Source organism: Mercurialis annua, linkage group LG7 (assembly GCF_937616625.2).
Source record: "Mercurialis annua linkage group LG7, ddMerAnnu1.2, whole genome shotgun sequence".
NCBI classification, from domain to species: Eukaryota; Viridiplantae; Streptophyta; class Magnoliopsida; order Malpighiales; family Euphorbiaceae; genus Mercurialis; species Mercurialis annua.
Window position 1 is genome coordinate 37,459,839 of NC_065576.1, and position 17,392 is coordinate 37,477,230.

The window sequence follows — 17,392 nt, forward strand, 5'->3', positions numbered from 1 at the left end:
TTTCTTAATTAACAGTGCCACATCTAGTTTCCTCTATAATCAAGTCCACATTCCAAAGAGCTAAACTTTTTTTAAGAATTTTAAAATTTTCAATCGAACCTAACCAATCGGTTCGAATGAAATTTTGATTCAGCTTGTACCGAAACGACCAGAAATATTTTTACTTTCAAAATCAAACTTAACCAAAAAAAAAAATTGTAATTCCAGCCGATGACGCAGCTACTGATATTTATTCAAAAAAAAGATTTAGCAGATGCTGCAAGCAGCTCAAAAAAGAATGGATGTTGGAAGTTAATGTGTAGCTGCTGTTAAATCAAGCAGAAGAAACAAAATTATACCGGAACCAAAAGTAGAAACAAGATTCCTTAATATCTCACTTCCATCGTGATTTTTAATATCACTTCCATCGCAGAGACTGCCTAATTCCGGTGTAAATCAGACCTAATGACCTCCCAATCAAGGATACTAGAAAGAACGATATCCCACTGCTTACTTTGTTGATCACACCTCTAACCAATGGCATGCCTATATCAGATAACTCCAGGTATAGACTGAAATAATATCTCCTGCAAAACAATTAAACTTATTTAGAAGAAAAAAGACGAGTATTTCGGCCTGTAATTATATACACATATATTTAAAAGAAAGTGTAGAGCCGTAGGCTAAAATTGATGTTCTAATGGCGCTAATCTGGTCAGCCGTAGGCTAAAATAAAACAGCTGCACAATCTGATCAATTGTTACAGAATACCTGGTCCTGAACTAGCATTTCACCATATCTCAAGGAAATTTAGTTCATCCATCCAATTTGATTAAAAATAATAAATTCGTCCTCCAGAAATCCCAGAAGACACTCCAAAAGAAAAGATAAAAATAAAGAGAGGCTACAACAGGATAATAGATTGACACGAGCTCAAAAGCTCCACTTTAGCCACCGCTAACCTCATTTGAACTCATTGGTATCCTGAATGATTTTATGTAAAAGATTTGCAATATGAAGTTCAAACCACAAAAGTTAGTTTTATATTTGACGGAAATTAAACATAAGACCGTTATGTTTGTGCAAAACAGCTATATGTTTCAAATAAGAGTTTGGATCCACAAATAGCGGACATGTCAATTTCATATGCAAGGGGGAAAAGAGGAGGATCAAAGATATAAGACATACCACCCTGTCAATGCCCTTAGTTCCTTGGTCCGTTTAACAGGCATTGAGAACTGGCTTATGACGACATAGGATAATGATAAAGACAACCTTCTAGATTGTCTCTGTGTAAGTTTCTTCCACCAACTAGAATTTTCTTCAGTCTCAGTCTGGCTTGGTTCTGTAATGACTTTGGACTTCAGAGTGCGTAGGTCAAATCGATCCTCATACATTGATACAATTGCCTCCACATTTTGATACAACCATTGATTCAAAGACACCTAGAGAAAACAAAAAACTTTAAATCTTAACATATTTGTGCCAAAAGTCCATATATTTGGAAATCTCATAAATGAACTAAACAAAAGAAGTTCAATCTCTAAATCCTAGAAATCAATATTTTCAAACACTTCAGAAAAACTTTCCTACTTTCTTCATCACAACCTCAAAGAAGAGTACAGAAAAGAAGAAAGGAAAATGTGTAAAAATTTGCATGAATCTTTCCTTTTGAGAATTCAAAGTCATCCATTGACTTCCCTCTATCAATCAACTGATCCTATGAAACATGAATCATTTTCAAATAAGCTTTAAAATGTAACAGATCATACCTCATTGAATAAAAAGATACAAAAAAATCTGCACTCTTTTAATAATTCACTACCATTTCATAGTCACCTACTAAGTTCATTACATAAAAATTAATGTGTGAACAACTTTCTCTGGCTAACACTAAACGTTCACGTAACATGATATCTCCGACAATAGTAAATAGTAAAAGACAGCAAAAAAAGATATTTATGGTAATGAAGCAATAAATACAGGGATAACGAAATCCTAACAACCATTTCACTTATTAAACCAACTTCTGTACTAAAGACAAATAAACAGAAAAATAGTCATATCTGAAACAAAAAACTAGTTATTTATACCTCATTGCGCAATCTTTGGAGTTCTCGAGTTGATAGATTACACATAACAATCCCCAGGTCATTCATTTCATTTGACAAATTTCCATCTACAGAAATAAGCTCCAAATAAGCACTGGCTACGCCATCTGCTAAAGTAATCACCAAATCTTCCAATATGGACTCTCCATGTGAAGAAAACAAGCTCTGATCAAAGCAACTGCTCTTCCTACTTAAGTGAAGAGAACATCATAGTAAATATCTACAGGGACCTCAGGATGAAAGCTAAACAAAATTTCATTTCTGGAAGATCAACAGATAATCACATGGGTACCAAACAAAAAACTCTCTTTACCCATTGTTTAGGGAAATACATTAAGATAGTATATGTTGATGGCCACTTGGATAAAATTGTCAGAACATGCAATGTGGGCATGCTAAACAGGCAGATGGAAATCCTCACGCCAGCATGTCATGTGAATGATATTTTGCATCCATTTATATTTCCTTAATATGTTTGTGCATCAAAAATAGTTCATCTTCCATACACTTCCTTTGAAAAACAATGTCTTGTAACTCAAGGAAAAATAATCATCTTAACCGAAACAAATAAGATTGTAATAAAATATTGGCTAAACCCATTTAGAGGCCCTTGTACTATATCATTTTTGTTCAAAAAGCCCTTGTACTATTTTTTTGTTCTTCACATCCCTGTACTTGGCAAAATTCCGATTTTCAGGTCCTTTTGAGGGACTAGAGGAACAAAAAAATTGTAAGTTAAGGGACTGGAGAAAACTAAAAAAGGACCTGAAAATCAAAAATTATGTAAGTAGAGGGACCTGAAGAATAAAAAAATAGTACAGGGGCTTTTTGAACAAAAATATTATAATATAAGGGCCTCTACATGGGTTTAGCTTAAAATATTCAGAAAACCTGACATGCAGATGCAGCACCATCTAGAATTGCACATGTTATCTCCAAACCAATTTAATTGCAATCTTGACATAAAACATTTTTAGTGATCCTTGACTAATATTTCCAGATGAGCAGTACAAAAATTGACAAGGTTTAAAAGAGACAAACAGAAAACTTATGACCAAAGTTACCTGAAAGACCCAAATCTGAGAAAGTATAATAATTCAGCATAAAGATCTTCCTTGCCTGACTTTCTTATATTCTGCAGAACAGTTTCATCTCCTTTAAACTTCTGAATCATCAAAGAGACAATTCCCTGAAAAAGGAAAACTAAAAGGATGAACAGAAAAGAGACTTCTTTCTGAACAGTTGATGTCTAAAAAATCATATAGCTATATAAATAAAGCTCTTCCAATCAATACCTCATCTGGTTTCTTATTTTCAAGGTGAAGTTCCTCTAATAGCCAAGACATGCATAAACGGTCACAGGATTTTTGAATAATATCAGGAAAAATAGTCAACCAATCGTCCAAATCAAGAGCCTCACAATTGCCTAAAACACTATTCACCTGCAAAATACATTTATGGTATCTGTAATTGCCAAAATACTAATAAATGACAGAAATGCATGCTTACATACATCAAACAATCTTGGACCTCCATGGTCAAATATCCTCCATGTCCAGCGATATCTAATTTCCAATACATTTCGGCTTTTCCTACAGGCTACAGCAACTTAAATAACTTTAAATTTGAAATTTTTAGTACCTTCATAGAACCTAATCGTCAATAGCATTCACTAGAAAAAGTCATTTAATGGTAGGGTAGCCCTAAGACAGCGTCTTGAAATTGAATTTCGGTAGCAAATGTACCTCTGCAATTTTACCCTTTTTGTAATGAAGTACTTGTAGGAGTAAATGCACAAACTGGGGCTAGGTTTGCATTATAATATTGGAACCTTTATCTCCTTTTTTGACAGAATAAAACTAGCAATTTCATATAAAAAAGAAGCTGCCTAACCAAATCTTTTATTAAATGGAGAGATACATTATGCAGTCCATTTGATTGACAAACCCTAGAAAAATAAAAGTATATTTTGAGAAATGGTAATTTGAGTCGCAAACTGCATACCAATTTGCAAGATTGTAATCACACAGCTAACAGCCAGTCCTGTAATTACAACTGAAAGAGTCATTCTAATCAATAATCTTTAGGAATTTCTTTCCCAACAGGATCTTTCGAGCCCCTAAAGGCTCATCTAGCCCATTATCCCAAAACTAGCACGTTAAGTCATGTGAGATGTGACTCGGTGGTCCTTTGGCCTATCAAATTAGTATTAAGAGTTAATTGTGGTTGATGCAAAAACAAAGAAAACGAAGAGAAAGAAACAAAACAGAGACAGTGCCTGCCTCATCCTCGAGCTGCTTAAAAGAAGCCCAGAGCAGCCGCAAGTTGGGACCATCGGATACAGCAGACAAACTTAGTGGTCGCTTGGCTTGTTGCTGCTCAATTTCAAGCAATTTGTTTCCTAGCTTGTTCTTGTTTTTTATAGTATCAAGCGAATCAAGAAGCTTTTCCTTTACTGCATCCCATGCATACTTTGAATTAACATGATCGTCATTCTTCTTAGCACTGGAAACAAGAGATAATAAGTTGAATCAATTACAAGAAAAGCACAGATAAATAATAATTTCCATTCTTATCTTCAGAAAACCATAAAACGTGCCATATAAAAAATAAAAAATATATATTTTCTTATTGAATTTTTAATTCCCTTACCCTTACCTACCAGAAGACGTTGCACTTTCGCGGTCTAAGTTGTCATCCAAAAAATTCCCCGAAGAAGTGACATTAGATTTCTTAACAGGAATGACTCCTGCCATGTACGTAAGCACCACAGTGGTCATCAAAAGCAACTGGTCACTAATAGCAACAAAATCGGATGCTGTAACACCGTCAAGGTCAACCAAAGATCCCAAGCAACTTAGCCTCAATGACGTATCCCTAATACAATAAGGACTAGCTTTCAAATACGAGAGTCCAAAGCTGCAGGTTCTTCGAGAATGGAAGTTGACAACTTTACAGCTCCCTTGGGATAACTTCCTGTTGCCAATAAAAACATAAATGCATAGATTTCAACACAGTTACAGCTTCCATAACACCTTCAATACTGTCAAAGAGGTATAGTTCTTCAAACGCAACAGTATTCAGGAGATAGGAAACACCTTGAGTTTTGGTTCAGTTAACTATTTTAATTCCAAACCAAAACGCAGCCCACACAATTCCCTTTTTTTATCTTAAATTACTGCCCAGATAGCACAAACACCTCACTCAATCAACATTTCATGTTTAGAAAACGTATCGGACACTTGGCGTTTCGGACAGAACTTCAATTTTAACATATAAATCTTAAATAAGGATCGTTTCGCAGTGTCCGTGTCCGTGCTACCTAGATTACTGCTAAAGGTTGATCTCTATGCATAAGCTAAATTTCGATAATAAAACGAAACAACAGTATAAAAATAAGATGCAATTAGGGCAAAGAATGATAAATTCATAACCAAATAAAAAAAATCAAATGTAGGAAGATATGATTACTTCTTTGTTGGAGTGGAAAGGGGTTTCTCTTCAACACAGCTTCTCCACATATGCCACTTCACACATGATGACGACGCTGCCATTGCTTTCACACAAATTTAACTTCTCAAAATCAGCACATTTCTTTTCAATCCAATCAGCTCCTCAACTAAAATTGATTAGAAATTGAATTAGTTGAAAATGCAGTCATTTATAACTACTGTAAATTCTAAGAGCAAATAGGATTAGGGTTAGGCAAGGATTATGAGTTTTAAATTTCTTTTGCTGCAGTATCGATTGGATTATGAGAAGAGGTTAAGAATGAAATTTACCAAGGATTCGGATTGGAATTGTGCGTACCTGCTTCTATTTTATCACTGGCTTGGCTCGCTAGTTCATAGTCGCTAGCTCCCTGTTTGCGAGCCTTGTTTTTGTTTTTTGTCTTTTGTTTTTTCCATTTTTTTTTCTTTAAAAACTTTTCTTTTTTATTTTAAATTTTTTTTATTTAAAATCCATTAATCCCAAGATGTTTTTTTTTTTTTTTTTTTTGTCAAAGGCTAAAATTTTCATTAATAATAACGAAAATTACATAAATGAACGGTTTTTCAACAAATTGAAAAAACTACTAGATGTTTTTATTTCAAAAAAGAAATTAAAATACAAAATGAAAGTGTTACACAAACCACCAAATAGACTTTCGAAATTTTATCTAATAAACAAATAAAAAAAATTATAGAACTCTAAGTAAAAAATGAGCGAACAAAAAAAAATAAAATCTTTGATCCATAAAGATGTTACCTCCATTTTTTTTTTATTTGAGGCCCTCAACTAGTGAGTAGTGGGACTTTAATTTATTTTTTTCCGATTGAAACTATAAAATCACTTGATCCTTAAAGTTTTAACTTTCCAAACTTTCACTTCAATAAGAATCAAAGAGATAAATGTAATGCATACATTAGAAATCATTAACAAAAGACTTTAAATAAAATAAATAAATTAAAAACTTTTAAGATTTCAATTTTAGAGCATTGAACAAACAGCTAGTTTAAAAAAGTGATTTTCAACCTCCTAAAAACTACCTCAACCAAAAATTAGTTTCTTCCAACCCCTAAAAAATTACATATAAGGATTCTATTTCTTCTACTTTTTAAGTTGAGGATTTTAGATTCGATCAAGGGACTCAACAACTTTAATCGGATTAAAGATCCTTCCACCGATTTAAAGAGGAATAAAAACTCCCAAATCAAAAATATATGAAGAACCCCATAAGAAAAAACAAAATGGTGGTTTTCCGACCAAGAAAAAAACCTTTTCCTGAAAGATTATTCATTCGAACTTTAAAAAATAGGAGAGATCTTCAAGTTTGGCGTTTTTATTTTACAAACAAACTAAATGAACTTCATTAAGAAAAGAAAAAAAATAGATTAAAGGGTGGAGGAGGTGGTTTTCCATCCACAAAGTCAAAACCATCTCCTCAAAACTATAGTTTTAATTTCTATTTTTAAAGAGAAGGGAGAGGATTTATTTTGAGAGAGAGAGTGGGCGATTTATTTTTTTGATAAAAATTGATTATATGATTGTGTTATATCCTAAGATGTTTGTTTTCTTATGATTGTGCATTTTTTTTCAATTTTTGAGAAAATATTTGTTTAGACTCTAATGTTTACTCCAAGGCCCGAATTTGTCCCTAAATTTGTTGTAGCTTAAGTACACCCCTAACATTGCAAAACCGGCGTATTTATGTCACATCTAGTAAACGGGATTAACCAATTTAGATTTTATGTCATCTCTTTCCTACGTGGATGATTCATTAATGACATGCTGGTACAATTGAACCGCACTATGACATAGTAGTAAATCCATCTTCCTCATTAAATACAGTTATCAATCCATCCCCAATTATTCAATTTTCTAAAACCTTAAATTTCTTATTGCTTCGATAGGACTTGTCTAAACATTAAATTGGCAGTTATGACATCTTCTTCTTCGTCTTCTAAACCGAGCAATGACGGAACTCATACCAACTTCGAATATAATTACGAAAGAAGGCGATGATTTTGCAGATTTATTATTGGAGGTGGAAGAAATCAAAAAGCTGCCAGGTTCACTTCATGGACTGAAAAGAACTCAGGAAAGAGGTTTTACAGATGTATTAATTACAAGGTAAGTCTTTGTGTTTGATGGATTTGATTAAAATCTCCATTACTCAAAGAGCACAGTATTAAATATATTTTTTGTTTGAAACGATTTTGATTAGAATGTTGGATGTCGGTTTTTTAAATGGTATGATATTCCCTTTACTAGCAAAGTTAAAGATGTCATAAGTGAGCTCATGGAAGACATGAGAGCTTATGAAGGTTATTAACAGCAAACATAACTGTAATTCAAGAGATTTATGGACATAAGTTTTGAAATTATAGGGGGAATTTGGCAAAGTAAAGAAATTAGACAAGAAGAAAAGTGAGCCAGTGAATGCTGCTAGAGAATATATGCATAAAACTTATACAATTGCATTTAAATTTGCTTGTGTCATATTGTTTAATTTCCTAAAAAGATAGATGTAATATGGATGTTTAATGCTCTTATTCATGTTTGGTAATGCCTAGAAAAGATAGATTTAATGCCTAAACGATTAAATCAAAACTCCTAAAAACAAACGGTTTCAAAATACCATTTCTAAAAACCCTCGTTATATTATTTAAAAACTGGGTGTAAATTTTTCGCGGAATTAATTATAAAACTCTTTTCCAATTTCAACTTTCAGAAAACCATCATTCTATTAGACAGTTCTTTAAACTTTTGATATCGTTTTAAAATGTGATAAAAACATCATTCCTTCCAAAATCGATAACCATGAAAGTCATACATAACATAAATGCATGTGCCACGTCGGGCCCACTTTAAAACATACTATAACGATGCCTTTACGGTTTCCAACTGTTTATACGCATATCTCGGTACCACACGTACACGAGAAGCATCGTACTACAAAACAAACATAAGCATGCATACATACATATAATAAACATGCGATAAAATTAAAGCAAAGTTGATTCGTGGAAAATCATCGCAAAACAAAAGCATGCTAGGCGTTTGTCTATGTAGACTGATCTACTGCAGCGCTACTAGATAATATTCACAAAGTACCACATTGACCAAAAAGAAATTTCACGGAGCAAGAATATGAAGTCCTATTAAAATGACAGTCTACGTGCCTGAAAAAGGGTATAACAACGTGGGTCAGATATACTGGTGAGTTCGCAACTGTACACACGCATATTAAACAAAACAAACACAACTTAAAATGCGTATATCAAAATAATGATACTAGTTGGATCTCAAAAACATAATTTCACAATTTAATCATAAACATTCAATCATGTAAGTCTCTGTACAGACTTATCTCAAACGAGTTAGACGGCTGAATTCACACATTCTTTTGCCACTAGTTTATTCATCAAAAATCTTTACAGTCCTAAACCGTACTTTAGGTCGTTTTCAACTCCATTTATAGATCTAATGACCGAACTCACTCGTTCTTTCGTCGTTAGTCTTTAGATCGTTCGACTGGACCTCTTTCCCCACTGTGTCTTCAATCTGTTCGGGATTCTAGACCGTCGTCTCAGAAATCTCCATCTATATCTAGGCCGTCGCCTCAGAATTACCACAATTATTCACGCACAATAAATAAATAAACACAACCTTTTTAGCTAGTGATCACATAGCCCTATTACTGCCCAATAGAAAGACACGTTTCGTTAAACCATGACCAGATCATACTTTATTTGTTTCACAAATCATACCTTTAAATTATATATACATTTATATATATATATACATTTATATATATACATACATATATATATATACATACATATATATATATATATATATATATATATATATATATATATATATATATATATATATATATATATATATATATATATATATTGATACGATATACTTAAAAATACTTTATAATAATTATATTCTCTTATTAGAGTAATATATTTTTATTACTTTAATACGTGCATGTAAAAATATAAGCTCACGGACTGTCGTCCACAAAATAATTTACACCGCATTGTTCCATCACTAGCTCCTCAGTCTATTTCAACCGACGCTCTATAAGTACGCTCCATCGAAGATTGACATTTCGTCACATCTTGAAATTTGAGTAGATTCATAGAAGGAAAACTTATTCTAAAATATGACCTCTAAACATTTACAGAAATACAATAACTAATCGGATTTCAAAACGTATGAAATCTTTTCTCGATTTCGGGTCCGACTTAGGAAATTCAAATCAATTCAAGGTTCGGTTTGGTTCACTCTACGTCCTTTAGGTCAAATTACCATTTTGCCCTTTATTAACTACTAAAATTTCTCGTTCATTTTACCTTATACCGAACTAATAATATTTTTTTCCGTCATTAATTTAATTCATATTTTTATTTAATCCATCTTAGTAAATATTAACAAGTCTAAGTCTCTTATTTAATATATAGTCCTTTAATAAAAGTCCAATTTAATTAAATGATACTTAGTCTATTAATTCATAACTTAACCAATTAGAGCTTTTTATTTGAATTTAACAAGTTTGGGCCTAGTATTTATTCTAAGTCCAGTTAAGTCCATTTTGAAAAATAATAATTTTTAGGACTATAAAAATTCATTTTATTCTTTTAATCATATTTTAAAATAATCAAATAAATCTTAAATTTATTTTAAGTCCAAATTTAGGCTGGCCTGTCTACGGTCTTAGGCCCCCTTTGGAATAATTCCGATTGTGAATTGGAATTCATTTATAAATGAATTCTACATGGAAATCATTTACAAATGAATTACACCGTTTGGAATGAAAGAATACGAAATTTAGAATTGAAATGAATTCCATATATTTATGTTTGGAATGAATTCTAGAATTGAATTCTTTGTAACCTTGTTCCCATATTAACCTTATAGACATTTTATTAAAAATATCTTGAAAATAGAAATAACATTAATTTTTTTTTTAATAATATTAGTTTATTAAATATTATATATATATACAAATATTTAAAATTAATAATATTAAAGTCACTAGTATTATGATTAAGATGTATAAAATAATTAATAATAACTTTTGAAAATAAAAAATAAAAATATACTACAAACAAAAGATGGAGATGAAAATTAGAAAGAAAAAATAGAAAGAAAAAAATAGTAATAAAAATAAAAGGTGAAAGAAAATAAAAAAAATAGTTTTATAAAATAAGGACAAATTAGTTAAATAAAATTGTTCTTTTAAATTTTTGGAATTCATTTGCAAATTCCATCTATTTTAGTTGGATTTGCAATTCCTCAAATTATAACTAAAACCAATTCCAGAATTTCAATTCTAAAAATTGTTTTAATAGGTTCATTTATTCCAAACACAAAAAATTAGAATTACAAATGAATTCCACATAATTTCATGGAATTCATTCATTTCAAAGGGGCCCTTAGGTTCAAATATTTATACGGAAATTCTCTCGACACGGTCTTGGCCTCATTTTGGCCCCAGTCCTTAATGGTTTGGGGTGGGCTTGACCTAACCATGTCATGACTCGGTAGATCAGAGCCACCGTGCTCCGTTCACCGGCCGGTAGTGGTTCACCGACCACTACCCCCCTCTCTACCACCTAAACACCAAAAATTACAAAAATATTAATTTCAATACAAACATGAAATTAACTTCACTAGAACCTAATACCATGGAATAAATCAACCAACATTTGGTTAATTCATCAACTAAGCACATAAGCATATATGACTAGCTCATCAAATAATTTTACCAAAAATTATCAAATAAACCCCATAAAATTCGGCCAACACAACATAGATTATCATTTATCATTTTTAACCACTATAACATACCACCATGCATACAAAAATGTCTAACCACAAAATAATTCATGAAATTTTACACAAATAATTCCTATTTTATTTCATCATTGATTCGGCCAACAAAAACAAAATTACAACAAACTCTAAACTTTCATAATCCAAAAGCATATATTCATACTTCCACATAATCAATTTTAATAACATTCTAATTACATGCATAAACATAATATTCCATAAACTATTATCCGTAAAATTTCTAGACATATTTGGCATTCCCCCAAAATAAATTAACTTTTTATTAAGTTATAATTTAATTAGCTCATAATCCACACCAAATTAGAGTTCATTAATTTTTAACTAAACTCCTAAATTTTGATTAACATATTTCAGTCCCAAAAATAAAATTCAAATCTTTTATTATTTTTGAGAAACCTGTAAGAATTTTTAGTCATAAACTAAACTCAATTTAAACATAATCTTCAAGTTAAATTTTCTCTTAATTGATCCTTAATTATTTCAGCCAAGACCAAAATAATTAAACCCAAATTTTTTAAAAATTATGATCAACTTCCTAATTTCATATTCACCTCCAAAATAATTATTTTCAGATTTTTAAAGTTAAAAATATCCAAATCATAAGCCTTTTAAAACATAAAATTATTACTTCAATTAAAAATGTGAAATTCCAAAGTCCATTTCTTGAAAAATTTCATGAAAATATCCGGCCAATACTGTATAAATTTAAATCTCTTAATTTATTTATTTAAATCACTTTATCTAGCTTAAAAATCTCATATAACACTTAAAAATTATAAATTTTCAGCTTTAGTTATTAATTAAAATGCTCAATTAATTCTTTAAGGAAAATCAAGTTTTATCCACTAAAATAACTATGAAATTTTCGAATTCCATAAACACCAAAAATTTTAAGCTTTATTCAAGAACATGTAAAACACAACTTTTAGATTGAAATATTAAAACTTGAAAATAACCACTACCCATGTAATTGATCATCCTAAATAAGCATAAACAAGAAAAAAATTTAAATTTTTAAAACTTTAAGTTGTCACCCACAAATATTTGAACACCTCATATAAACACCCAAAAATATCTTCATAAAAATTAAACAAATAATTAAAGAAGATTATTTACCTTTTCAAAAGCTAGGGTTGACAAGAAAATGAAGGTTTATATCGTAAAAATGGTGGGTATAGTCTTTTTTTAAAGAAGAAAGAAAGCAAAGACTTTTGGTTTGCTTCTAATAAAAAGAGGGAAAATGTTTTATAACCCAACACTTTAAATCAACTTTTTTAAGCCACCTTATGTGGCAAAGTTTCATTCGTCCAATTCCCACCTAAAAGTGTAAATCTCAAAAAACAGAATTTAATCAATTCACTCTTTGATTGCCACGTCAGGCGGTACAAAAAGGTGGATTAAAAATGTTGGGTTATATAGTATTACTCAAAAAAAAGAGGAAATTATTTTTTATTTTTAGTAATTGCACAAATTAACTCCCTTTTTCTTGCATAAATCAATTTTTTTTAATATCTTATGCCCATGCATGTGGACACTTCTCTCTTTAGATGTCTACATCAATTCAAGGCAATATCCTTTTTGTCTCTTATTATCATTTAAAATAATAAAATAAATATCAATAATCCTTTTTGTCGGTTTTTGAAAAACTACAAAAAGAAATTTCAAAAATTGTTTTCGTTTTATTTTAACTTTTGTTTGAACTTTTAAAAGTCAAATTTCATATTAAGTCAACGTTTTAATATTTTTACCGAATTTTAATTATTGTGGCCGAATATTATAAAAATGTCATCCATGCACTCACACATACCACATATCTAAAATTACTAAATAACTATTTTAGCCTAATAATCGATAATAACAATATTGATTCCTAGGTCGTAAGCTCCCGATAAAATCTTGAATTTTATCCATTTCAATAGAATTTTATACACACAAAATATGGGATATTACAGTATAATAATGAAACTTATAATTTGATAATGCATGATATTTTAGAGATTAAAATAGTTAAGGACATACACTAAATTGATAATATATTTATAATTTCCATTGTAAATAACCACCTGAAAATATGAAATGCATTAAAAACCAACATTCAAAGCCTTACATATATCTTATAAAAACTTTACCTAACATATACCTTATAAAGGTTTATCTAACAAATACCAAAAATCTAGCTTGTAACTAGCTTCTATACCAACGATGAAGTTGTTGAACCAAAATATATTATAGCATTTACAAACTCAAAAAGTGTAGGTATTATACCAAATATCTAGCTAAGTGCTAGCTTTTATACCCAAAAATCTATCTAAGTGCTAGCTTTTAAATAACTAAAGTTTAAAATCATAAAACCATGTTCAAAATTTCAGAGTAGCGAGTTAGCTAAGCTATCCACTTTCAAGTTTAACCTCACATGTCGGGCGACACACGTCTAACCCGATCCAAACATCTAATCAGAGTAAATCAATTCATTTAAAAATCCGAAAACACCATAATAAACCGAAGTCTCAATTTGCAAAACAAAGGAAATTTAAATTCTACATTAAAATTCAAGTAAAATATCATGCTTACAAAGTATTCGATAAAAATCCCCAACGGACAAACACAATCAATTAAGCCAAAATCCAACATACAATAACCATAGCATGCTTAATAATCATTGAAATAACACATGGCATAACAAAGCATTTGAAATCAATTAACATACTTTTTATAAAATCAAGCCAATTAAGCATTCGTAATACTTAGCCCAAAACCGGTCTGACATGCATCGCCAAACCCACGCTCTTAAGATCAGATTTAAAACATTCCATAAACAATAATATAACAACAACTCAAATAAGTCATTATAAATCACTAATTCCATTGACAAAGCATTTAAGCGTAAAACTACCTAGTTTGCAAAAAATAGCCAACATGCACCAAAACGAATAAGATTCTAATTCTCAAATTCATTTAGATCAGTAGTATATCATACATATATACACTATACCTATGATGCACGGAAACCTCATTTAAGGTGAGTTTTCCCGTTTCAGAAACATTTCCGTTTCAAAAACTCTTCGAAAGCATTTTGTGCCCGTTTATGTAAATACTAAAAGTTGGAAACTCGTTTCCTAAATAAAAAAAATTCTTAAATAGTTAAAAGCCCTAAAAAGTTACTTATAAATAAAGGGACCTAATCAATATCCATAATAATTATTTGTCAAAAATAAAATACCCATGCTAAATATTTATCAGAGTCGTACAGTATTTTTTTCCTTTCTTGGATGGCCACACACAAGCTTTCTAATTCAATTTTCAGGTTATACTTTTCTTTAAATTAATTGTTTTCTTGCAATTTAGTACAGTATGTTTCAGTCTTTTTATTTATTCGTTACAATTTTTTCTTAATTCTTAGAACTTCTAACCAACAACGATTAAGAAATTATGAAACTCACTCGATTCATGCATAGAAATTTAAAAACTAGCAATTTTGTCTTAATCATGTAAGTTGGGTTTCATATTATGTTAATGATTGCTGGTTAAATTTATAATCTTATCTTTATCCTCTTAGTTAATTAATACCTTTAATGTATAAATATGTTTTTTATATTATATATTTAATTATATTATTTTAATTTTCAGTTTGACTATGGATTATAATATAAGTTCTAATTCGAGTCAAAGTGTTAATGCCACACCAAAAAGTACGAGGGATGAGAGAGTATTTCTTTATGAAAATATGTTAGAAAACTTGAGAAAACGGGAGATACGGGAGAAAATTGTAAGTGGATGATGAAAAAAAGCAATGAACTTACACTAGAGTAAAGGCTCGTTTATTGAAAATAACTGGAAAGGGAATCGATGGTTGTAAGAAAGTTAAAAACGATACAATCTTACATATGAAAAAGTTAGAAGAAGAAGAAGGGGCAAATAGGATTTTAAATTCTCAATAAAAACGAGTCCCATTGTCTAATTTTTCTAGTTCTGACTCTGTAACCTTTTCATTGTACTGTGATTAAAATATTTCACATGTTTTAAAAAGAAATAAAATTGACGATTCTCCTCTTGTTAAAGCTTTTGACATGCAAACTAGAGGTATATTAGATGCTCAAATTGCTAGAATACTTTACATTGGAGGTTTACCATTCAATTTTGCTAAAAATTCTTATTATGTGAGTTCCTATGCATTTGTTGCTAATCATGCATTGGGTGGATATGTAGCTCATGTGTATAATAAATTAAGAACCATACTACTTCGACAAGAAAAGCAAAATGTAGAAAATTATTGGAGCCTATTTGAAGTACTTTGTGGGAAAAAGGTATTAGTATTGTGAGTGATGGATGAAGTGCTCCACAAAGAAGGCCTTTAATTAACGTAATGGTTGTTACTGAATCTAGTCCTAAGTTTGTGAAATGTCTTGATTGCTTAGGTCAAGTGAAGGATAAGCATTTTATTTAGATATTTTCTTATTTTTTTTTACATAATTCTTGATACAGTTTCTTATTTTTTGATCTTCTTGTAAACACCCAGAATAATTTTTGGTTGAGCAAACTTACAAATTAAGAATTTTATCATGAATCATTCGATGAGATTGGCTATATTTGATCGGTTTAGCTCTTTGAAATTGCTTTATGTTTCCGATACTCGCTTTGCTTCTATAATTGTCATGCATAAAAGATTTAAGCTTATTAGACATGCTTTGGAATCAATGGTTTTAAGTGAGAAATGGGTCGAATATAAATACAATGATAGAGGAAGAGCCACTTTTGTTCGAGATGTGGTGTTGGATGAATATTGGTGGAATAAAGTAGCTTATATACTTGCTTTTACTGAACCAATTTATGATATGATTACAGTTTGTGATACAAACAAGCCATGCCTTCATTTGGTGTATGAGATGTGGGATACTATGATTGAAAAAGTAAAAATGGTTATTTTTGAACATGAAAGGAATACATGAGCCATCGTCTTTTTATTTTGTGATGCATACCATTCTTGTTAAGCATTGAGCTAATAATAATACTCCACTTCATTGTTTGGCTCACTCACTGAATCCAAGATAATTCATTAAAATGGCTCAAATTTATTTTTTATTATATTTTTTATTTTAAATTTATTTTCTTATGTTATATTTTTTAGGGTTACTGTCATAAAAATTCACCAACTTTACACATTTTTTCAATTTAATCACGTTCTTTAAAACTTCTCATAAAAATACACCAACTTTCATTTTTTCCCAAATTCATACACGTTGTTGACATGTCACTCATTCATTAGTTAAAAACGACTTACACCTCAGTAAATTACACTAATAAATGAGTGCCACGTCAGCACCGTGTATGAATTTGAAAAAAAATGAAAGTTGGTGTATTTTTATGAGAAATTTTAAAGAACGTGATTAAATTGAGAAAATGTATAAAGTTTGTGAATTTTTATAACATTATTCTTATTTTTTATTATTGAAAGTTTTATAATGACAAGTGGCTTAAAGGAGGGGGAAGATAGATTGCCTCCCCATATGATGGAGAGGATTCTATCAAAATAACAAAATGCATTAGAAGAATATTTTCTGGTGAAGAAGAGAGAATTTAGGCTAATGATGAGTATGATAGTTTCTCTCTTAAAATTGGACCTTTTGGAGATCCAGATTCTATTAGGGGTAGGTGAACCCCGAAAATGGTGGGCATATTTCTGTTCTAGTGCACCATTACTTCAAAAGTTGGCTTTCAAAGTTCTTGGGCAACCTAGTTCCTCCTTTTGTTGTGAAAGAAATTGGAATACGTATTCATTTATTCATTCGATTAGAAGAAAAAAGTGAACTCTAAAGTGTGCAGAAGAGTTGGTTTTTATTCATAATAATCTTCCTCTTTTATCAAGAAGTAACTCAAAATACAATGATGAGAGGACCAAAATGTGGGATGTTGGTGGTGATAAATTCGGAAGTATAGAAGAAGCGGGT

The 17,392-nt window shown here is 30.5% G+C and overlaps 1 protein-coding gene across 4 annotated transcripts; it reads right to left on the reverse strand.

The window, feature by feature from the left end:
• Positions 1 to 198: 198 nt before the first annotated feature.
• LOC126656095 (uncharacterized) lies at positions 199 to 6,006 on the reverse strand. Of its 4 annotated transcripts, none has more exons than XM_050350579.2 (9): positions 5,901 to 6,006; positions 5,562 to 5,709; positions 4,749 to 5,066; positions 4,373 to 4,595; positions 3,386 to 3,532; positions 3,155 to 3,279; positions 2,073 to 2,277; positions 1,168 to 1,424; positions 199 to 566 (listed from the first exon to the last, which is right to left on the reverse strand). In XM_050350579.2, exons 2-9 carry the CDS (start codon positions 5,642 to 5,644, stop codon positions 398 to 400), a joined length of 1,527 nt encoding a protein of 508 aa, XP_050206536.1. In that variant the 5' UTR covers positions 5,645 to 5,709; positions 5,901 to 6,006; the 3' UTR covers positions 199 to 397. The 4 variants fall into 4 exon arrangements, with proteins under 4 accessions (XP_050206536.1, XP_050206535.1, XP_055959589.1 ...); XM_050350578.2 differs by having other exon boundaries at positions 2,073 to 2,280; XM_056103614.1 differs by having other exon boundaries at positions 2,073 to 2,280; positions 5,873 to 5,956.
• Positions 6,007 to 17,392: the final 11,386 nt, after the last annotated feature.

Bases quoted from the DNA above. Each gene is read 5' to 3' on its own strand.
- LOC126656095 (XM_050350578.2), bottom strand. From the start codon at position 5,644: ATGGCAGCGTCGTCATCATGTGTGAAGTGGCATATGTGGAGAAGCTGT. The intron at 2,281-3,154 runs GTAACTTTGGTC...TCTTCACTTAAG, and splicing joins CTCAGATTTGGGTCTTTCAG to TAGGAAGAGCAGTTGCTTTG. The intron at 1,425-2,072 runs GTATAAATAACT...TGTTTTCTCTAG, and splicing joins TCCAAAGATTGCGCAATGAG to GTGTCTTTGAATCAATGGTT.